At 36.4% G+C, this 24,822-nt stretch overlaps 1 protein-coding gene across 1 annotated transcript in view; it reads right to left on the bottom strand.

Annotated features, from left to right (window-relative positions):
• Nucleotides 1-24,822, bottom strand: part of MALRD1 (MAM and LDL receptor class A domain containing 1) — a 706,902-nt gene that overhangs the window by 543,154 nt on the left and 138,926 nt on the right. Inside the window, exons 15-17 of the mRNA XM_030940611.1 lie at nucleotides 5,432-5,584; nucleotides 4,898-5,003; nucleotides 4,059-4,426 (exon numbers count right to left, since the gene is read on the bottom strand). Of these exons, the coding sequence (XP_030796471.1) occupies nucleotides 4,059-4,426; nucleotides 4,898-5,003; nucleotides 5,432-5,584 (627 nt within the window). The remainder of the gene's footprint in view (nucleotides 1-4,058; nucleotides 4,427-4,897; nucleotides 5,004-5,431; nucleotides 5,585-24,822) is intronic.

Genomic DNA, 24,822 nt, shown 5'->3' with positions numbered 1-24,822 from the left:
TTAGGGACAAAAATACATGCAACCACATTCTATTTATTAATATTTAAAGAATGCTAGTTGATACTTTGCTCACGCCAAGGTAAGCCACTTTATTTTTAAAAATCCAACACCGAAGCTTTTTTAAAAAAAAAGAGTTTCTGTTTCTAAGTGATATATCAATTAATAATATTTTATCAACTAAAGATGGAATTGCTTTGGACATTTTTCTCCAAATATTTTTTATGCACATCTCTTCTCCATTTCTATGACCATAACTCCAGGGAAATGATCAAGACCCCATGCCTGGCTCACTGTGAGAAATGCCTGGCTCACTGTGAGAAACTTCTGGCTCAGTAGATTTCAACCTCAAATGAATGTTCCAATTGCCAGGGAACATTAAAAAACAAACAAACACTAAAGCCCAGAATTCATCTCCAGAGGTGTTGATTTAATTGCTCCTAGTGGTAAAGCCATGCATCAGGATTTTTTCTAAGCTCCCTTGGTGATTCTAACAGGCAGAGCTGAGAACAATCATATGTTAAGAATCACCTGGGGCTCATGGTAAAATTGCTTACTTCATAATAAAACACTGAAACAGATACTAGCTTGTTAGATATAGGGTGAAGCCCAGAAATCCACATTTTTAACAAGCACCCTGATATAGATGTTTTCCTGACCTCATTCCCAAATCTCTCATCTTTGGTTCCATCCCATCCCAGATCCTGGTGTCCCTACGCATCAGTGCCAAGGTAACAAACTTCAATGACAGTATTACCACTTCCTTCTCGAATCCAAATTCTTTCATCCATGCTCATAGAATCCAAACTTTAAATAAAAACTCCTCTGTCTTTCAAACTCCACTTTCCCCAAATTAAAATGACTGCCTGGTCCCTACTACTCTTCCCCATACCCTGTACCATCTTCCCCATGTATTCTAAACACCCCACCTCTTCCTCCACCTCTGTTTGCCCTAATGTTAGGTATGTGCCTTGCCATTTTTTTGCTGTGATTCATCAGTTTGGATCTTTTCTTCTCACTGGATTGTAGCTCCTTTGAGTTGCAGCTGTTAAACTTCAGCTTCCTTCAGTCCCTAGACCAATTCAGACTTAGGAAGAATCTTACAGGAGTCCTGTCTTATCTGATGTTTTGCTGTTAGCAGTTACAGTAACCCACAACCAACTGTGGTCAAAAAATGTGAAATGGAGAATTCCTGAAATAAGCAATTCATACATTTTGAGTTGCAGGTCATTCTGAGCAGCCTGATGAAATCTCATACCATCACAAACAATAGCTATCTCAGTTATCAGATCGACTGTAACAGGATCACAGTGCCTGTGTTTAAGTGTCACCCTTATTTTACGTCATAATGGCACCAAAGTGCAAGAGTTATAGCACAGGCATATTGTTATAATTGTTCTATTTTATTACTAGTTGCTGTTAATCTCTTAATGCCTAATTTATAAATTAAACATTATCAGGCTGGGCGCAGTGGCTCGCTTCTGTAATCCTAGCACTTTGAGAGGCCAAGGTGGGTGGATCACTTGAGGTCAGGAGTTCAAGATCAGCCTGGCCAACATGGTGAAATCCCATCTCTACGAAAAATACAAAAAGAATTAGCTGGGAGTGGTGACAGGCACCTGCAATCCCAGCTACTCAGAAGGCTGAGGCAGGAGAATCACTTGAACCCGGGACACAGAGGTTGCAGTGAGCAGAGATTCTGCCACTGTACTCCAAACCGAGCAACAGAGGGAGACTTTGTCTAAAAAAACAAAAAACAAAAAACAAAAACAAAATAAAAGCAAACAAAAACTTTATCATAAGTATGTATGTATAGGAAAAAAACATAGTATCTCTAGGACTAGTTACTATTATGTTTCAGGAATCCACTGGTGATCTTGGAAGCCCACAGGTAAGGGGGAAGTCTACTGTAGTCAATAATTGAAAACTCTATCTAAATTTCTAGGGTAATATAGGAATGTGTCCATTTTTCAAATGATACTCACTGTATTGAATAAATGGTATAAAATGGGCATTTGACAGTCTTTGGTAGAAGGGGACAGGTTTCAGAATTAACAAGTAGTTCTACATTTTAGCTTCATTTATATGTTAGTTTTTTGTTTTAATAAATGTCAACCATCCTATAACTATTCATCTTAGTAATGGCACTTGGTGCCAAAAGTGAACAAATACTCTGAAACAATAAATAAAAGGGTATGCGAATAAATGCAGCCAGGCGAGAACAAATCATCTGTCTTGGAAAATCACAGAAGAGGAGCTTAGACCTAACGAAGGGAACCAAGTGAGTAAATGTCAAGTGGGAGACGAGCTTTCTTTTGATATTTCCTCACTTGTGACTAATCAAGCCCAGCTGTGATGTGAACTGGGGAGACACAGTGTACCCTCCAGATGTCAGTCTTCGGCTGTAGGGCAGAAGGTGAATGGCAAGTTGCTGCGTTTCTGACATAAAACTGACGCTAAAGCAAACACATTTTTCTATTGTCTGTCTTGGCGCTGACTGCACACTCAAACTTCATTTCCAAAGGGAATACGCCGAGCTCCACCTTTCCGTAAAAGACCGCATCTCTCAATGTATTTCAGGAAATCCAACATGGATTTGCGGATCTCTAATGTACACTGTGTAATGAAGTAAAATGCCTTGATGGAAAGCCGTGTGAGAAACTGACATTCTTTCACTAATCCATAATTAGAAGAAGTATTTTTATACTATAGTTATATTCCCATTATCACATCCTACTAAGTGAATATAGGGAAGTTTGAGGGGTAATTTGCTTATTTTTAGCAGCACATCAACATTTTTTAATGAGGAGGATTTAAAGAGCTTGAAAAGATGAAAAGGCTTTCTAAATTTGCAAAAATAAATTGGCTCCAATTTATTGGGCCTTAGGAAAAGTTACACTTCATATGGCCTTAGGAAAAGTTACACTTCATATGATAGTCACTGTCAAAATCACCAATTTTAATTATATCCACTCAAATATTGGTGTGTAAATTTCATGAGATGCATGGTAATTCTGAGTTTCATAGGCCTGACTTTGACATGCCTTTGATAATATGTGTACCAAAGATTACATATATGCAAAACTCTCTACAATGATTTATATGGAAATTTCTTAATGTTTTCTATGATGTAGTAAGCATTTTATGTTTCTACTTTGGCTTGCAATTAGCATCCCTATTTCACGAACATAAATTTAATACATAAAATAAATAATTTACTTATAAAATAAATTTAATAAATAAAATAAATTGCATAATTTATAAAATTTTCATATATAAAATATAATTTATAAAATAAATATAATATTCAAGTATCTTCAATTTTTAAAATCATTGCTATTTCTAGATGAGGAATCTGAGTCCAAGGAAAGATGGAAACTTTTCCTTTTCTTGACAAGGTTTTGTAATTAAAAAAAAAAAATCCTATTAACTTCAAACTTATTTTCTGTACTGCACCACTAAGTGCAGTGGGCAATAATGGAGCTAGGTTCAGATTGTACTCCTATGTAATACAAAGGCCTGTGAATCTGGCCTTCCCCAAACCTTCATCCTTATTATATTTTGGGCCCTCTTTCCCCTTCATCTCCTTGCTCCATCCACACTGGCTATTTTCCATCTGCCTTGCAGCTACATCTCAGGGCTTTTAGTTACATGCTTTGACTTGTGATTTTTTTTAGATCTGATCTAAGTCCTAATGTCTAGAACGTCCAGTGCCATTATTATGTAAAGTCACAGCACTCTTCTTCATAGTTCCTATCAAAGCTACCATTTCATTTTTGTTTATTAAATATTTAGATATTTGTCTTTCAATAAGATTGTAAGCTCCACGAGGGCAGGGACTCTGTAGCTGTGTTTATCATCGTATGTCTAGTATTTGGTATCTAGTATCTAATAAATTCACTTAATAAATAGTGATGGTTTGACTAATTAACCACACATACCATTCATCAGTTTTGGAGCTATGCTTACTGTTATCGGTTTGATTGGCAAGATAAAAGTGAATTCATCAAGGTCGACACTTTCAAAATGAGAAAGAGAATCCCCCAACAAAAAGAACTTACCGCAGTTGACTTCATCAGTACGATCACCACAGTCATCCACCAGGTCACATAGCCGAAGCTTTTCTATGCAAGCCCTGGTGTGGTGACACCAGAAATGATCCAGCCCTTCACAGCTCTCAGCAGGAAGGGGGAGAGTACAATTTTCAAATCGGATGTCATCAATAGCTGAAACCCCATCATAAATGCCCAGACTGACTTTATCTAGTGACAGATGGAAGGGCTGAGAAAGGCGCCCTAGCTGAATGGTTGCCTCCGACCACCGTTCACCCTGATTGTATAATACTCTCCAAAGCACGGTTGAGTCATGAGATTCTTCCATATGTAGCTGCAGCTCAGCTGCTCCCACTGACAGGCCATAGTTATAGAACCTAAAAAAGAGTAAATGTAAGAAATGGAAGTGATTTATAGAATAGACTACATATTTAACCTTTAGACTTTTCCACTCAGTCAACAGTCAATTTTAATGAGTTATCCGAAGACATTTTACTTTCATGCAATAATTGTGGCTGTCCATTTGCAAGAGCTTATCTGCTGAGGCACACACTCTGTGGTTCTCACAACCCTGGGAACTTGTCTCAAGGAGCTCAGTACAGAACAAGAGGAAGCAATCTTAATTAAATTATAATCCACGGTTGGAGGGAAAGAGCCCCTTTCATCTTAAGAAAGAAAACAACATATACTGAGAACACACTCCTAGGTAAAATGAAAATCATATGAATTTAATGCAACAGCCATTTTTAGAGTAAAACCAGCAGTAAACCACAGAAATGAGTAAGTGCAGAGGTATGCCTGCAAACACTTGACCACTAGGGTAACTGACTATTTTGTTTAATATTTACCAGAAGGAAAGTATGCATCCAGGTCCTGTCTGGCTAAAAGTTGGGCTCTGAAGCTTAGCAACTTGCCACAAGCTACTGCCTTTCTTCAGAATGAACATAAAATGCCCTGTTGAGATACAAAAACAAAGCCTTCATTAACCTATTGGATTCTAAAATGAGACATCTGTCTCTTAACCCTACACTGAGCAAGATCATTGTCCAACTGAAATTAAAATTATACAATAAAAAAATCAATCAGTGACTCTTGGTCAAATTTGCTCTGATAAATGTTGAACCACTATCTACATCTCATGCTAAATGATAACCAAAGACAATTGGTAATCTCAGCTAGTTCAGTCAAAAGTATATCTATATGCCATCTGTACCACCTATAAGGGAATCAGTCCATGCAGACAGCATAACTGTAACTGACAATATTCAACTATCCAACTGTTCGCTGTAGTTGTCACAGAACCGTACCAGCTTCCCTTTCTCTTCTGAGGTCTAACTAAACAGTAAATAGCAGTGGTTAGAGAGTCCCTGTTAGCTTCTTACCTTGAGATGTGTTGAGACTATGATCCCGAGGTGGAGCCTGGTGCTCAAAATCAGCAGAAAGTTCACTCCGAGAGCTCCACGTCCAGTCAAAATGGTCACCACTAATTGCTTCAAACCAACCACAGCTGTTTGCTTCAAAATCACACTTGGAAACTGAAAAACAAAAATGTGGCTCTTATGTTGGCTCTCCAAACTGCTCCCATGCCTTGAAAAGGCAGAGCTCAAATGGAAATCACCTTATTATGCTTCTCTACGACATGAAGGGCAATGAGGGACACATTTCAGAAAATAAAAAAGATATTTTTGCATTTGCAAAAATGGAGTTACCCTTTCCATACTGGAGATTGAGAAGACAGAATTCTCAATTTAAGAAATATAAATTTTTTCCAAATGTTCTGAGAAACAGCATCATTTAGCTCAATTGCTTATAGAATTGTCAAGGTATGCCTAATTCATTCCGATACTCACGTTACTTTCCCTGCTACTATTACATCAGCTGGGAGGCGTCATTGTTCCTGCAGAGTATTTTATGTTAAATCATGAAAAGCTGCTACTTCTAAACAATTTAATATGTGAAGAATCCCAGATACACTATATTTAATACAATGTGTACCCCAGATTTTTATAGAGCTTAATATTTCACAAAGGTGTTATATGCATTGCCTAATTGGTGCAGAAAAGAATAATTTGAACTATTTTTCAGATAAATATGCAGAGAAATCAGTTAAATTCCACAGAGATATTCTAGAAAAGGAAGAGGAAAAATGGAAGAAGAGAAAGAAAAAGAAAGGGAAATTATAATGTTAGTAATGTAATAGTACAGCTAATAGTTATTGAACACTTTATATCATAGACTCTGTGTGGAATATATATCTATCTAACTTTCACAAACAGCCATATAGGAAGGTATTATTGTTATTTTACAGAAGAAGAGAGGTTGAGAGAAGTAATTAATGTAACCAAGGTCAAATATTTAGGAAGTTATAGAGTGGGACTATAATCCAAATACTAGGCTAATACTCTTTCTGCAACTGTTGACAATAAGTGTTAACTGTCATTAGATTTAAAACAAAGTAAAGCAAAAAGGTATAATCTGAATTTGCTTGGCATGAACATTCAGCCATTACTACATAGACCAATGTAAAATGAACTTCATTTTCATTGACGATGATTACACTGAAATTCTTAGCCATTGGCTATTTTTATCAAGGAATATACTAATAAACTGCATAGACATAACCTTGTAAAATAAATTAGGAGGTAAACAATGAGTTTAGGGAAAAAAGTATAAACTAAATCACTAAATAAGATTACAAAATGTAAAATTATAAGGGCGTTTTAATGTAATAATAAAATTATAGGGAATTTAACCTAATTGTAAGAGCATTTTAACCTAATGATAAAATTATCATTTTGAATCCTGAAAATGCCTCTTCTACATGGAGAAGAATGTGAGGGAATAATATTACAAACACCATCTAAGTTTTTTACGCTTTCTATGAAATGTCTAATTTCAAAACCATATTTGCTTTCTATCAAATTTCCTGGCCTAAATTTGGCCAACAAAGTAGTTCTGAATCTTATCAGAATCACAGGGAATGTATAAATACATCTATATATCTAACAATAAATACTTTAAAAGTGTCACATCTACCTTAATATGCAAGAGATAGCTATACTTCAGTATATAAAAACAATTAGAAACAAGTGAAATGAAAGAAGTTTTACTGTATTTAGAGTAAAGATTTATTAGTCAGGCGCAGTGGCTCATATCTGTAATCCCAACACTTTGGGTGGCCGAGGCAGAGTGATCACGAGGTCAAGAGATCGAGACCATCCTGGCCAACATGGTGAAACCCTGTCTCTACTAAAAATACAAAAATTAGCTGGGTACGGTGGCACGCATCTGTAGTCCCAGCTACTAGGGAGGCTGAAGCAGGAGAATCGTTTGAATCAGGAGGCGGAGGTTGCAGTGAGCTGAGATCCTCCACCGCACTCCAGCCTGGGTGACAGAGCGAGGCTCCGTCTCAGAAAAAAAAGATTTCTCAAGTAAAGTTTAGAAATCTGTGGCAAAGCAAAATTATATACTGCTCAAAAATTAAAGATAATAATAGTAAATAACACAAGTTAGAAATAAAACGCAAAGGATATTTGTCTTCATATTATTAAAAGCCATCTCTATAAGTAAATAATATGCAAACAACACATAAATATACATAGAGTCCAGAGTTTTCAAAGTGTGTGGATGTCATTTCAATACCTGGGAAGCAAATGCTTTCGATTCTTATTTCAGACAATCCAGGGAACTGCATCTAGCAGTTATTATTATGTAAATATAGGGAGAAAGCAGGTTATTGCTAATGTATAATATCTATCTCACATAGCTACCTGGAAAGGGAACCTTATTATCTGCTATCCAGGGAGATATTGCTATAGAAATAAGTGAATATTCAAATGGTAGTAAAATTTAAGAAATCATTGCAGTGACTTTGTAGTTCTCTTAGATAAGACTCTTCAAAGATAGTGATTTTTCAACAGATAATTATGCTGTTAAAATTCAAATATGCTTTTCTAGTATTCTTTATTCCTACTTAGATTTAAAAACTCCCCTTGATCATAAATGTAATCGTCAATTAAATTCGTCTCCTAGTTAGCCATTAATTGAATATGTGCTTCACTAGAACAGTTTTGAAAAATTATACATATAATTTATACATAGAATTATAAATTGTATATAATATATAAATATATATGTGTATATGTAAGCACACACGTCTACAATTATAAAATTTCTAAGTTAGAAAAGGAGAAATACAATAGCCTGGGTATATTTTAAAAATTGAGATCCCAGGATTTTTCACTGTTTCTGAAGCATTATTGACTTTCTCAGTTATCATCATCAGAATCCTCATTTTTGCAATAATACTTGCAATTAGCATTTACTCAGGGTTTAGTGTATAGCCAGCTTTGTGCTAGGGGCTGCTACAGGCCTAACAGGATGCCCATTGACACAAAATTTCTATTTAATAAAAATTATGCCTGTCTGTACTATGGCTATAGGTTGAAAAGCTAATGATTCTACAGCAGCTTTTAGTTACTGTGAGAAAAATTAACTGAATGGCCTCTACTAATTATGTAAATATCATTACAGCAGTTGCCCCTGGAGAAAAGGCGTTAGGGGATACTTGCTGGGCTGGCTCACAGGTCCATCCCTGTCATTTTTTGAGCTCTTCATTGAGATAAAAGAAGATGAATTTATGTAGAAGCCAAAAAAAAAAAAAAAAAAAAAAAAAAAAACCTCAAGCAGGGAGGGAAACAAAAAGTCCAGAATCAGATTCTTTCTTATTTCAGATTCACTGTCTTAGAACTTCTCTGATGGTTTAGGATGGTTCTACTGAGGTTTGTTGGTAAGGAATAAACACAAAGTGTACAAAAGAGAAGTCTGAGCTGGTAATTTGGGCCTCACACAAGGATTTAAACATTCATAGGAGGAAATATGTCCTGACTCATCATGTGGTTGAACTTTGAACAGCTGAACTCCTGGTGTTAGCCACAGAGGCAAAATACTCATGTTGAGTGAGAAAAACAAAATAAAACAAAGGCTGAACATGTGAGTAGTAATTGTAAAAAGTTAAAACCTAGAGCTACCATTGTGACTTACAGAAAGATCTGAACCAGAAAGAACATAAATGTAGAGTGAAAAACATCTGTTAATACATATGTCATCTGATTTAATCCTCATGAAATATCAAAGAAAATATTATTGTCCCTATCTTTTTTTTTTTTTTTTTTGAGACAAAGTCTCATTCAGTAACCCAGGCTGGAGTGCAGTGACATGACCTCGGCTCACGGCAGCCTCATCCTCCCAGGCTCAGGCAGTTCTCCTGCCTCAGCCTCCTGAGTAGCTGAAAACACAGGTACATGCCACCATGCCTGGCCAATTAAAAAAAAATTTGTTGAGATGGGGTCTCCTCATGTTGCCCACGCTGGTCTGAGGGCTCAAGGGTCCTCCTGCCTTGACCTCCCAAAGTGCAGGGATTATAAGTGGTAAGCCACCATGCTTGGCCATGTCCCTATTTTATTTTATTTATTATTTTTTTTAATTTGGAGACAGAGTATTGCTCTATACCCCAGGCTGGAGTGCAGTGGCCGCGATCTCAGCTCACTGCAACCTCCACCTCCCAGGTTCAAGCGATTCTCATGCCTCAGCCTACCGAGTAGCTGGGATTACAGGTGCCTGCCGCCACACCCAGTTAATGTTTGTATTTTTAGTAGAGATGGGGTTTTGCCATGTTGGCCAGGCTGGTCTTCAACTCCTGACCTCAAGTGATCCACCTGCCTGGGCCTCCCTAAGTGCTGAGATTACAGGTGTGAGTCACTGCGCCTGGCCCATGTCCCTATTTTAGAAGATATGAGAAATATGAGGTTGAAAGAGGAGTGACATGTAATTTTTCAGTGCTCATTATTATTGTCAGGATTCTAACCCAAACCTAATGGCAAAGCCTATGCTCTTAAAAATTATACAGCTTCTATTAAGTTAAATCATTAATAATGATAACAATTTTTAAACAGCTATTCTATAGCAAGCATTATCCTATGTGTTTTTAATGGACGATGACACAAAATCAAAACATGTATGACCACAGGACACATTCTGGAAATACATGTTACACCATACAATAATAATAGCTGTTAAGTCTACCACACTGACTCTTCTTGCTCCTTTAAAGACTTTTTTTTTTTTCCTCTAGATTTTGTGACCCTACTGAAAGTTGCATGAAGGAGGACAAAAGTTAACTGAGTATTCTAGTATGTTGGCTTAGGTTCATAGAGGTTGTCCTTTATTTGATTAAACATTTGCTATAAACTCCAAATACATGAATACTGTATTATCTATTTTGGAACAGGTTCTGTATGTAACATTGTAATTCTTTTGAGTTTCAGGCTTTTCCATGCATTCTAATGGTTATGTGTTTGAAGTTATCATAAGGTTGAAGCAATTAAATTCTAGACTTCATCAATAGTTAATAGTTATTAATTATTTAAAACAAAATATACAATAGTAAGACAATATTTGCAAAAGTACCATAAAATTATTTTAAAGATGTCTATATAAATGAATAGAAATAATTAAATCTTTTTAAAATGCCAATACATAAATAATTAAATCATTATTGTATTTGAAATAAGAATAATTAATTACACTATTCTACTTATGGCTTAAAGGATCTCCTGAGATCCAGACAATGGCAGATAATGCCTCATGGGTCTCTTATGCTTCTACACAGGTTATGAGCAGGGCCATTAACTGCCCCTTTGTTCCAGGCTATCCTTTCAAGGATATTTAAATAGCAGAGCTATGAAAGTCAGATAGTGACTCCCTCTACAACAGAAGGCAAGTTATTATCCTGTAGAATAAAGATAATGTGTCTTTCTAAAGAAAAGGTCAGACAAGTTTATTGGCAGCCCATTATAAAAGATTTGAGTTCCATAAGTATAGGCCTCTTTAGTGGTGATGCAAGCCTGCTTCATGTGTACATCTATCTACCTCAGCACCTCTCTATTGGCCCCTTATTCAGGGGACATGGGGAGCAAGGAGAACCAATGGAAATATGTTGCTCACAACATGTGCTATACCATTAGTAAAAAGTCATCTGTCTGTGACACAGGAATCTCATCTCTTCTGTCAGCATCCATGAAACAATGGCAGGCTAACTTGTTTCCTTATCAGTCAGGTAAAATTGTAGACCCTTCACAATACTTGACACTACATTCAATATCTATGTATACTACCACTTTGCAGTGAGTCGAGATCGCGCCACTGCACTCCAGCCTGGGTGACAGTGAGACTCTATCTCACAACAAGAAAAAAAAGGAAAGCTTAGACTCTAGTGTGGGAAATTCATAAGCAAGTAGGCAATCATGAGAGAGTAAAAACCACTATGTGCTCATTCATTCATTATTCATTCATTTGACAAAAACTTAGCAAATATATGCTATATGTCTGCACAAGTATAAAGTCTAAGAGCACAGCAGGCAAAAGAAAGAAAACCACTGTACTCATGGATTTTTACATATGAAAGCCAGGGGGGTGTGGACATTAGTGGAGATAACAATAAAAACACAAGATAAATAAGTAATGGTAAAAGGGCTAATAAAAAAATAAAATAAGGAAGAATATTGAAAATGTTAGAGCAAAGGGCTGTAATTTTATCAATGATCAAGGAAGACTTTATAGAAAATTTGGCAACTAGGTAAATGGCTGAATGGGTAGGTGAGGAAGCAAGTTGTGCAGCTATGCAAGTAAAGGACACTCATCACCAAGGGAACCACAGGGACAAAGTCTTGAGGCCAAAGCATGCTTCTCATGTATTTCAGATGTATTCAGAGATGAGGGCATCACAAGGACAATGAGTGACAGTAGAATAATAAGATACTAAATTAGACAGGACACTTCAATTTTTTTGGCTATAATTTTGAATGAGATGGGAAACAATTGGGATGTTTTAAGCAGAGATGTCACAACATCTGACTTTACTGAAGATAGTGGTGGACAAACAAGAAAGGGGAAGAATATTGCAAAAATCCAGATAAGAAATGAGAATTCGAGGTCAAGGTGTGATATGGTTTGGTTCTGTGTTCCCACCCAAATCTCATCTTGAATTGTAATTCCCAAGTGTTGAGGGAGGGACCTGGTGGGATGAGATTGGATCATGGGGGCAGTTTCCCCCCATGCTGTTCTCCTTATAGTGAGTGAGTTCTCATAAGATCTGATGGTTTAAAAGTTGTACTCCCTTCATTCTCTCTCTCTCCTGCCACCATGTAAGATGCGCCTTGCTTCCCCTTCACCCTCTGCCATGATTGTGAGTTTCCTGAGGCCTCCCCAGCCATGCAGAACTTTGAGTCAATTAAACCTCTTTCCTTTATAAATTACCCAGTCCCAGGCTGTTCTTTAGAGCAGTGTGAAAACAGACTAATACAGGGTGGTAGAAATGAAGACAAAAATGAGCCCTTTTGGAGATATTTTGAAAGCAGACATGACAGGATTAATTGGTATCAAAGGTGTAGTATGAGAAAAAGAGAAGTTAATATGATTTCAAAGTCTTTAACCTAAGCATTTGGAATAATGGAGGTAGCACTCATGAAATGGGGAAGACTGTGGGGAGGCAGGTTTGAAGGCGATTGGGGGAAACAGAATCTCAATTTTGGATATGTTGCACTTGCTGTTCCTATTAGGTATTCAAGTGATCCTGTCAGGTCGAGAGCTGTATGTATGACTCTGGAGTTCACATGAGGAGTTTAGGTGGGAGATATAAATTAGAAAATCATTAAAGCAACAAAAAGAAGGCATAAAATAGGAAAAAAAAAAAACCCAAAAAACCAAAAAAACAAAAAAACAAAGAGTGGTGCCTCATGGCCAGGGGAGCCAAGTCAAGTTTAAGTATTTGAAGGAGGAGGGTGATACCATCTGCATCAAATGAAGATTGAGAATAGGCCACTGGATCTAGGTCACTGGTAACTTGGATAAGAACAGTTTCTATTGAATGGTGACAGCCAGAGCCTCAGTGGACTGAGTTAAAAGGAGATTCAGAAGAGAAACGTTAAAGAAAGTGAATACAGTAAATTATTTGGAGTAGTATAAAGGAAAGGGGGAAAATGTAAAGGAAATGAGAGAAAAATGGTATGTTAGCTGGAAGGAGATATTAGATCAAGACAAGATATTTTTAAGATGTGAGAGGTAAAAACTTTTTTTTTTTTTTTTTTGCTTATAGAAAAGACTAGTAGAAAAACTTTCAGGAGTAATGCTGGTGAACAGACAAACAGAAAGGGGTTCTACATAAAAGAAACACGGACAGTTTACTTCGGGTACAGGAGAAAAGACTGACTTTACAAGTGGGTAGAAGTGGTGCTGGAACTTCTAAAAGTTCTTTTCTGGTTGTTTCTATTTATTCAGTGAAATAGTATGTAAGATCACAGTTGAGGCTAGGAATAGGGAAGTGGAAGACAGATGTTAAAGAAGACAGATGAAAAATGTGTTATTCATTGAGGAAGGCAGGGGAGGCAATGGATTGGGGAAATCGCGTATGCTTACCGGGTAACCTTGAGAACACACTTTAGGGCAGCAATCCCCAATGTAAAGTGAGAACAGATGGCACTGGGTTTTTTGTTTGCTTGTTTTGTTTTTCTATCTCTAGCCACATTCAGCTATGCTTGTTGACTGGATGTGGAGTATAAGGAAAAGGGTAGAGTTAAAGATGACTACAAAGTTTTTACCTGTAGCAACTGAAGAATGGTGTTGTCATTTCTAACCCTGGGCATACTCTAAGACCATGTTTGGAGGAAACTCTCAGAAGCTTGCAGGTGGGTATGAAAAATTTAAGATCCCAATTAAACGTCCAGGGGAAGATGTCTAATAGAGAGTTAGATCTGAGTCTGGAGTTCAAGGAAGAGGTTTAAACTAAAGACACACATTTGGGAGACCTGATCATATCAATGGCATTTAAAGCTGAAGACTAGATGAGTTTTCTACAGTAGTGAAGATAAAAGATCTAAGGTCTAGACATCAGAGCCAGAAAGAAAAACAAGCAAAGATGAGAAGGAACAATCAAGGAAGTTGAGGAAAACCTAGGGAATTTGCCATCTTGAAAGCCAAGTGAATAAAATGTTTTCAGGAAACGGAAAATGTGGTTACCTGCAAATATTGCACTTAGTAATCCCCATTTATTTACAAGGGATATTTTCCAAGACCCCCTAGTAGATGGCTGATGCTCTGGATTATGCTGAACACAACATATGCTGCTTTTCTATCTGACAATCAAGTTGGCTAACAGGAAGGGTGGTCATAGACAGCCTGAATACACTGGACAAAAGGATGATTCACATCCTGGGCAGGACAGATAAGGACAGCATGGGATTTCATCACACTACTCAGAATGGAGTGCAATTTAAAACTTGTGAATTTATTTCTGGAATTTTCCATTTTATATTTTCAGACTGAGGTTGACTGTGGAAAGCAAAACTGCAGATAAGGGTGGACCACTGTATAAATCAGGATGAGGACTAAGAATTGACTTTTAGATGTAACAATATAAGGCCCTTGTGGGTCCTGATTACAGGGGGAAAAGCCTGAATAGAGAGAATTTAAGAAAATATTGGAGAAGAGAATAACTTTTGACAACATCTTTCTAAGACTTTATCAAGGAAAACTGAGAAATAAGGTAGAAAGCTGTCATAGAAAATGGGGTCAAGAGAGTTGAACAGCATGTTTATCTAGGTTAATGGGGAAGACACAGTAGACAGGGACAAAGTGGGTGGGATTTGCTGGAGAGACACCACTGAATAGTAAAGAAAGAATGGGATCCAGTTCACAAGCAGAAAGTATCGAAGTGTCCAGACAGCTCACGTATGGTAATAGAGTGACAGTGTCACTATGGAAATTGTATTTTAGAAACTGGGAATAATAAAGAAACCAAGGCTGCTGGAGTAGCACTAAAGACTGACGGTGAAAAAGAAGAGAATGTTTTGTTGTTACTGGATAAATGACTCTCATGAGGAACTCTTGTTACTCCAGAGTCCTTAAAGAGGACTCAATAGGCTATGGAAAATATTACCAAAATACAAGCAATAACTCTATATTAATTCATACCAAATTTGTACAGGCTTACAAATAACCTATGTTTATTTTCTTTATGTTTATATTTAAAAGCAAATATAACTTAGGCTCATCAGGGTCTCTAAGGAGCACCCACAATTGTGTTTGAAACGTGAAATTGTATTAATGAGCTATGTTAATAACAGTACACATTACTATGCTTATATTTATGAGAAGATTGTTAGTGCTATAGTGATATGAGGTGGGTTGTTATTAGACAAATAATATTTTTTTTAGATAATCACAGTAAGGGTATACTATAGTAATATAGATGAACAAAATGTAAATGTATGATTCGTAAAAGACCCTACTATTTTTTCTCTGGGGGTAGGCAGAAATTAGTGATATATTTTTTAAATAATGTAACTTTTTTCTATCATGCTAAATGTTTATTTATATTGTCTTTGCATTACATACATATGCATATATATGTGTGTGTGTGTGTGTGTGTATACATTTTTTTCCCCAGACTAAGCTAATGATCTCAAATGTTTTATACTTCTTGGTAAAAGCTCAATTACCTAAAGAGCCAAAATATGAATATTTTAAGTTATAACTCAGGTTGCTTGGTTAAAACTCATGGGGATCTCTTATTACCCAAGATAACCTGCTCTCCAGGATATAAGTAATTATTTATATTAACCATACCCATGTTTACAACCCAAGTCAAGGGCAATTGTATTAATATTCCCATATATTGTAGCACCATTTAATAATTCAATCTTTCTTTTTTTTTGAGATGGGGTCTTGCTGTGTTGCCTAGGCTGGAGTGCAGTGGCATGATCATGGTTCACTGCAGCCTCAACCACCCAGACTTGAGCAATCCTCCCCTCTCAGCCTCTGAGTAGCTGTGACTACAAGCATATGCCACCACGCCCAGCTAATGTTTGTATTTTTTGTAGAGATGAGGTTTTGTCATGTTGCCCAGACTGGTCTGGAACTCCTGGGCTCAAGTGATCCCCCTGCCTCAGCCTCTCAAAGTGCTGGGATTACAGGTGAGAGCCACCGAGCCTGGCTTGATAGTTCCATGTTATTTCATGACTATGTATGCCTGATGTTGTAAGTTATTGTATCACTACTTCCCGTTCCCTCTTACAATTCTATTGTTGATCGTTTGTTGAAATAATGTTGGCCTTCTTTCAGAACTCATTGTGAGGCATACAGTATTTCCAGGAACTGAAGAAGTATTTGAAAAATCTGTCTAATAAATTTCAAAACTGAAAAGAATATAAAGCCACATTTCAAGTATCCCTGTGAGCACAAAAGAACAAATACAAAGAAAACCCACAAAGGCACACCCTAGCCAAACTGCCGAAAATCTATGCCAGAGAGAAAAATGTTAAAAGCAGCTGGAAAAAAAAAAGCATAAATCACCTTCAAAAAATAATTATTAGACCTCTTTAATAGATGCAATGGAAACCAGAAGGAAAAGGAATATTATCTTTAGAGTGTTGGAAGAAAATAACTGCCGGTGCATTTGTTTTCTATTGACACCCAGGGCATTGGTTTTATTTTAGTTTCTATTGGTTTTCTACTGCTATGTAACAAACGACCGCAACCTAGGAACTTGCCACACTCATTTATTACTTCGTAGTTTCTTTAGGTCAGAGGTCTAGGATGGCAGAGCATGGCTGTCTGCTTAGGGTCTCACAAGGCAGCAATAAAAGTGCAAGTGAGGATGGCTCTTATCTGGAGGCTGTGGGGGGAAATCTTCTTCCTGGCTTATTCTCATTTATGTGGTTGGCAGAATTCAGTATTTTTTTGTGGCTGTAAGACTGAGGTCCTTGTTTTATTGCTGGCCGTCTGCTGAGGATTTCTTTTGTCTCCTTAAGGCTGCCTGTCCTATCTTTTCATGTGGCTCCTTCCATCTCTAAACCAGCAATGGCATATCAAGCCCTCTTCTTATTTGCTTTTTCCCCTACTTTTTTTTTATTATGATAAAATACACATAACATAAAATTTATTGTCTAAACCAGTTTAAGTGCACAACTTAGGAGTATTAAGTGCATTCATATTGTTGCACAACAATCACCAACATCCATGTCCAAAACTCTTTTCATCTCGCAAAACTGACATCTGTACCCATTACACAAGAATTCTCCACTTCCTTCTTCCTCAGGCCCAGGAAATTACCATTCTACTTTCTGTCTCTAAGATTTAGGCTATTCTCTGTACATCAGATAAGTCTAACCATATCATTATTTCTTTTTGTGACTGGCTTATCTCACTGAGCATTATGTCTTCAAGTTTTTTTTTTTTTTTCTTTTTTACTTATTTATTTTTGAGATGGAGTTTTGCTCTGTTGCCCAGGCTGGAGTGCAGTGGCATGAGCAATCTCGGCTCACTACAACCTCCACTTCCCAGATTCAAACAATTCTCCTGCTTCAGCCTCCTGAGTAGCTGGGATTACAGGTGCACATCACCACACCCAGCTAATTTTTGTATTTTAGTAGAGATGGGATTTCACCATGTTGGCCAGGCTGGTCTCAAACTCCTGACTTCAGGTGATCCACCCACCCACCTCAGCCTCCCAAAGTGCTGGGATTACAGGCGTCAGTAACTGCACCCGGCCATGTTCTCAAGTTTTATTCACTTCATAGCATATGTCAGAATTTCTTTCCTTGTTATGACTGAATAACATTCCACTGTATGTATTCACCACATTTTTCTTATCCCCTCATCTGTCAATGAATGAATGGGTTACTTTCAGCTTTTAGTTATTGTGAATATTTCTATGAATATAAGTGTACAAATATCTCTTTGAGATCCTGCTTTCAATTATTTTGAGTATATACCCAAAACTGGAATTGCCAAATCATATGGTGATATTTTTAATTTTTTTGAAGAACTACTTTCCTCTTCCACAGCAGCTATGCCATTTTACATCCCCAACAGTGCACACAAGTTCCAATTTCCACACCCTCACCAACACTTGTTAATTTCTGGATTGGTTTTTTGTTTGGTTGTTTTTTGTTTTGGGTTTTTATTATTTTTTTGGTAGTAATCTAATGGGAGCATGGTGGTATCTCATTGTTTTGATTTACATTTCCCTAATGTTGGTGATGTTGGATATCCTTTCACGTGCTTATTGCTCATGTGTTTATCTTCTTTGGAGAAATGTCCATTAAAATATTTTGTCTACTTTTGAATTGAGCTGTTGGTCTCTTATTGAGTTTTAGAAGTTCTCTCTATATTGTGGATATCAATCCCTTATCAGATACATAATTTGCAAAAGTTTCTCCCCTTCTTGGGGTTGCCTTTTTACTCTGTTGATAGTGTTTCAGGATTCAAAAAATTTTAAAGTTTTCATAAAGTCCAATTTGTCTATTTTTTATTTTGTTGCCGGTGCCTTTGGTGTCATCCATTAAATCATTAACAACCTCAGCATCATAAAGTTTTTGCTCTATATTTTCTTTTAAGAGTTTTATAGTTTTGGCCGGGCGCGGTGGCTCAAGCCTGTAATCCCAGCACTTTGGGAGGCCGAGGCGGGTGAATCACGAGGTCAGGAGATCAAGACCCTCCTGGCTAACACGGTGAAACCCCGTCTCTACTAAAAATACAAAAAAGTAGCCAGGCGAGGTGGCGGGCGCCTGTAGTCCCAGCTACTCGGAGGCTGAGGCAGGAGAATGGCGTAAACCCGGGAGGCGGAGCTTGCAGTGAGCCGAGATCGCGCCACTGCACTCCAGCCTGGGGGACACAGCGAGACTCTGTCTCAAAAAAAAAAAAAAAAAAAAAAAAAAAAGAGTTTTATAGTTTTAGGTCTTATATTTAGGTTATGGATTGATTTTGAGTTAATTTTTGAATATGAAGTTAGGTAAGCGTCCAACTTCATAGTTTCACAAGTTGATATCTAGTTTTCCCAGGAGCATGTATTGAAAATACTGGTTTTTACCAATTGAATGGTGTTGGTACCTTTGCCAAAAAAAAAAAAAAACATTTGATCATATATGTGAGGGTTTATTTCTGGACTCTGTAATCTATACCATTGATCTATACATTGGTCTTTTTGGCAGTACCATACTGTTTTGTTTACTGTAGTTTTGTAATAAGTTTTGAAATCAGGGTGTGTGTGTCCTCCAACTTAGTTCCTCTTTTTCAGAATGATTTTGTCTATTTGGGGTTGAGATTCAATATGAACTTATATTCTATTTCAGCTAAAAAAATGTGATTGGTATTTTAACAGGGATTGTATTGAATCTGTAGATCTCTTTGAGTGGTACTCACATCTTAAGAATATTAAGTTTTCTAATCTATGAACATGGAATGTCTTTTCATTATTTATATTTTTAAAAGTTTCTTTCAGAAATTTTTTTTAAATTTTTTATTGTACAAGTCTTTCACCATCTTGATTAATTCCTAAATACTTTTTCTCTTTTTTTATGTTATTGCAAACAAATTGGCTTTTTAATTTCCTTTTTGGATGGTTCATTGCTAATGTATAGAAATGCAACCAATTTTTGTATTTTCACTTTACATTTTGTTGAATTCATTTTTTAGTTCTAATAGGATTTTTTGTAGAACTTATAGGGATATTTACATATAAAAATTATTTCTTTCCAATTTGCATGACTTTTATTTCATTTTCTTTATTCCTATTTTTTTTTTTTGTTATGTTTTAAACTAACTGCTTTTGCTAGTACTATGAATAGAAGTGGCAAACGTGGATATGGATGGACATCCTTGCCTTATTCCTGATCTTAAAAGAAAACCTTTTAGTCTTTCACCAGTTAGTATAATGTAGCTGTGGGTTTTCATATACAGCTTTTATTACATTGAGGTGGTTTCCTTTTATTCTTGGTTTGTTGAGTATTTTTATCCTGAATTGAATATTGAATTGTATCAAATGTTTTTTCTGCATCAATTGAGGTGATCACGTGTTTTTTTCCTTCCTTCATTCCGTTAATGTGGTGCATTACATAGACAGATATTCCTTGGTTGAACCATTCCTGCATTCCAGGAAAAAATCCCACTTGGTAATGTTGTATAATCTTTTAAATATGCTTCTGAAATAAATTTGCTAATATTTTGTTGAGGATTTTGCATAAATGATCATAAAGGATATGGGTTTATAGTTTTATTTATGGTTTTTTTGCAGTCCCTTTGTCTGGCTTGAGTCTTAGGGTAATTCTGGCCTCACTGAATAAGTTAGAAAATATTCCTTCTCTTCAATTTTTTGGAAAAATTTGAGAAGGACTGTTGTTAGTTCTTTTTTATATATGTGACAAACTTCACCACTGACACTAATGGGACAGTTCCAGGGCTTTACTTTGTTGGCAGATCTTTTATTACTCACCAAATCTCTTTGCTAGTTGTAGGTCCATTCAGATTTTCTATTTCTTTGAGCTTTAGTCTTGGTAGGTTTTACATTTCTAGAAATCTGTTTATTACACTTAAGTTATCCAATTTTGTGGCATGCACTTGTATATGGTACTCTCTTAAAATCTTTTTTATTTATGTAGAATTGATAGTAATGTTCCCACTTTTATTTCTGATTATAGTAATTTGAATCTTCTCTCTCTGTCTCTCCCTCTCTCTGTCTCTCTCTCCCTCTCTCTCTCTCTCTCCCTCAGTCCATTTAGCTAAAGGTTTGCCAATTTTATCGATCTTTTTGAAGAACCAATGTTTGATTTCTTTGATTTGCTTTATTATCTTTATTTATTCACTTCTATCAAAGCTTTTCACCTCTACCTGCCTTCAAAATAGATCCAAAATCTGCCCACTTCTGACCATCTCTACCGCTCTCACCCTACCTAGTTGAAGTCACTATCATTTGCTTATTCAGTCCTTGGAATACTCCCCAACTGCTCTTTCTGCTTCCATTTTTGCCACTGGCCATCAGTTGGGAGCTTGCTGGTAATGTCATCTAGACTTTGGTGTTACTAGTACCTCAACCGACAATAACAGCTGAGCTGTAGTGATCTTCGGTTGAACATAAAGATTTGCACAGATTAACAACATCAAACAAGGTCCCTCTGTAGACTGAGAAATAAAACCAGACAAAAAGAAGGTCACTCTATTCATTTCTGAACTCAGACAAAAAAAGATCACAGTGTAAACTCAAAAGTGCTCAAATATTCATTCCCCTTTCCTGACTGACATGAGTATTGTATTTTAACCAATGATAACTTCAGTTCAATTTCTCTCACCTCCTAAATAAAATTTATTTAGATACACAATTATAGAATTATCCTATTTCTTGAAAAAACATCCAATCAAAAGAAAATTCTTGCTTCCTTGAGCCCTTCTGTAAACCACCCAACACAAGTTGAAATCCTAGAACAAGTTCCTCTTGCTAAGCCACATCCCAGTTTCTCCTAGTAGGCCATTTTTCTTGCTTAGCAACTATCAATAAACCCAATTTTGTTACAGGTTGTCATTGATGATGGGCATCAATAACCCCCTTCTATCCCTTTTCAATGTAGCAAACACAGTGATTGTGGCAAGTCAGATCTTGCAAGTCTTCTGTACATAAGGCTCCTAGTGTCATTTAAAAGCTAGTGTCCTTACAACGACCCATAAGGCCTCAGCTGAAATGGTCCTCAACCTTGGCTGCACATAATTTAAAAATTATGAATGCCAGGATTCTACCCTAGAGATTGTGATTTAATTAGCCCTGCCTCAAGACTTTTCATTTCGACTTTCACTTTAGATACAGTGAGTACATGTGCAGATTTGTTCCATGGGAATACTGCACGATGCCAAGGTTTGGAGTACAGATCCCATAACCCAGGTAGTGAGCACAGTACCCAACAGGTAGTTTTTAAACCCACCCACCTCTCTACCCTCCAGTAGTCCATTGTCTATTGTGTCCATATTTATGTTCATGTGCACTCAATGTTTTAGTTGCCACTTACGATTGAGAACATGTGGCATTTGGTTTCCGTTTCTGTGTTAATTTGCTTAGGATTCTGCCCTCCAACTCAGTCCATGTTGCTGCAAAGAACTCGGAGTGCCTCTCACATACAGCCAACGTTGGGAACCATTGCTCTAGGTGGGCTGCTCTTCCTCAGCCTTATTATCCTATACTTGTTCTCTTTAATCAACCTCTTCCAGTCACATTGGTCCCTTTGCAATTGTTCAAACTCACCAGATGTGTTCCTGTCCCAATCCCTTAGTTCCTTCTTTCTTCTTAGAACACTCTTTCCAGAGATATCTCAAGGCTTGTTTCCTCGCCTTCTCAAGTCTTTGTTTCAATGCCACCTTGTAACTGAGATGTACTATGACCACTCTCTTGGAAATTGCAAAGTTCCCTTGCCTTCTCCCATTGCCCTTTCCTTGCCTCATTTTTTTTTCTACAGCATACATCCCTTCTAAAAATAGTACATAATTTATTCACTCATTATAAGTGTCAGTCTCTCCCCAGCTAGGAAGCAGGGCCCTAATATTAATCCTCTTTATGCCTTGTTTTACAGAGCTATAAATTAGCTTGTGCATGCAAATTTACTTCAAACACTGTCAGCTATAAAGTAAGTGCTTAAAAGTAAGCATGTGAGTATTTATAATATATAAATTAAGTAAATTATTCTGTGGTATTTTAGGTGTCTTTAAACCTATATCCCAAAGAGATAATTCTATCACATCAGAAGCAATGTACATTTCACTCCCTACAGTGGTGTGTTTCTGCAAGGCAGGGAGACATCAACTGCTTGGATGCTTGGAACACTTGGTGTTAGATGGGGAAGGCTCTTTACGCCCCCCTTTTACCTATCACACACATTGCTAACCTGAAAATGGAAACAAAATGAACAAGAGTAGCGGCATGGGAGAAAAGAGAAGAACTGAATAGTTTCAGCATATAAGCAACAAAAAGAAAAGGAAAGCTGGTAATACTTCTAACACAATTTTAAGAGTGAAGAAGAACAATGATCTTGTCAAAAAAATAATATCCCATCCAAGCTCAAAGTAATGATACAGAAAAAAAATCCACTGTCTCCATAGTCACCATTAATAATCTAATGTATTGAAATTTATAAATAATCATAGAAAAAGCCTTTCTTATTAAATGCCTGACTTTTATTCTCAATAGAATTTTCAACTGAGGAAGAAGAATCACTTATTTTCACTACTATCCTGAATTCTCCTAATTTAACAACATGATTACCTGCAGCAAAGATTTATCAAAATATCATCGGTTATTTATCAGATTTCACCTGTCCATAGAAATACTTTTCACTTTTCTTTATCAGTGATCAATGACTTCCATAAATGAGGGTGAATGAATGTTTTCTCCACTTCTTGGTTTTATGCCACAGAAATGACAAGCATTCACCAGAAACAATCTCCCATTAGGGTCTTTCACAATGACGTCTGTCTAGAGGGATTTGTCTGACTAGAAAATGGTTGTCTAGATTTTAAACTTGAGGACAATGAGAAGAGAATGGAAATCCAGTTTACTAAGGAAAAACAACCAGATAGCCTTTTTCCCTACAGAGACTTATTTACTAATATGCATTTAATAAAAAAGGAAGATACTCAAGAATTACCAAATTTATGTATATTTTGAGACTTTTTTCCTTGTGTTCAGGGCTACGGAAAAAGAACATAAGATAGAACATAAAAAACAGCAGCTAATTTTCCCAGGTCTTATTAAATTAAAAGTAATTTGTAATTATAAAGAGAGACACATCATAGAAAGCCTTTAATATTATAATTAATATTAAATATCTCCATTCTAGCCAAAAAGGCCTACTCAGAAACATTTTTCAGAAAATACACTGAAAAAATGGTTCTTATTCAAAGACTAAGACACACACACACACACACACACATACACAAACACATCTCAAAAAAATGTGGAGCAGAGAGTTGCTATAGGAAATTCAAGCCTTCTCTCTGAATTTATGTAATAAAAGAAAACATAAGTCTCAGTGCAGAGTAATGCAATTATTCTTGATCAATAATGAGTACATAAGATACATGGTTTGCAAAGTATCAACACATATAAAATGACTGTCTCTATTATGCATCTCTGATGTGGAAATGCCAGTGTCTAAGGCAGATACTTCTGTATTTAGCAGATATACTAGTTTGAGGAAAATATATAACCGGCATCTAAGATTGAATAAATAAATAAATAAATAAATAATCACTTTTTCCTCATACTATTCAACCTTGGCTAAGGTTTCATTGAATTCAGCCACTCAGTAGAGACTTACATGTTTTTTTTTTCCCAAGAGTAGACAAAAAAGTAGAATACAGAGAATTGTTTAGAATATTTTCGTAAAATTAGTGCATGCACTTCAGTCTAAATAGGTTTTAGACAGAAACAAATTATAGCTCTCAGCAAATGTTGTCTGGAAATATTAAAATATCTTTACAACTTACAGACCTGCTTAAGTAAATTTTGGCTTTCTTGCCTACATTACATAGCACAGCTAGAACAAAATAATTTATATATGTCCTGTTAATCCAATGTAGGTGTGAGAAAAGGTATCATTTATATTATTTGACACATAATATCTTCATTTTCCAGTGTACACATTATCTCCTGGAACGAAAGAAAGCACTACATAAAGTAGCATTATTTATTTCAGTCTTGAGGAAACTAAGTATTTGCTCACAAAAATAGGAACTTATAAATAGTATTTTGATAATCTATCCTAAAGAAACAATTTAGAGTAACAATTTTGATATAAGAAAAATAAAGGTAAGTTTTCAAAAATGATGAAGTGGCATTTTGATTGGCCTCTACATCAAATAACCTGTACAGGAGAAATGGACTTTTCAGAACACTGGAATT

This window comes from Rhinopithecus roxellana, chromosome 11 (genome assembly GCF_007565055.1).
Source record: "Rhinopithecus roxellana isolate Shanxi Qingling chromosome 11, ASM756505v1, whole genome shotgun sequence".
NCBI lineage: Eukaryota > Metazoa > Chordata > Mammalia > Primates > Cercopithecidae > Rhinopithecus > Rhinopithecus roxellana.
The sequence above is the reverse complement of the archived record's forward strand: the minus strand, read 5'-3'. Positions and strand labels throughout refer to the sequence as shown.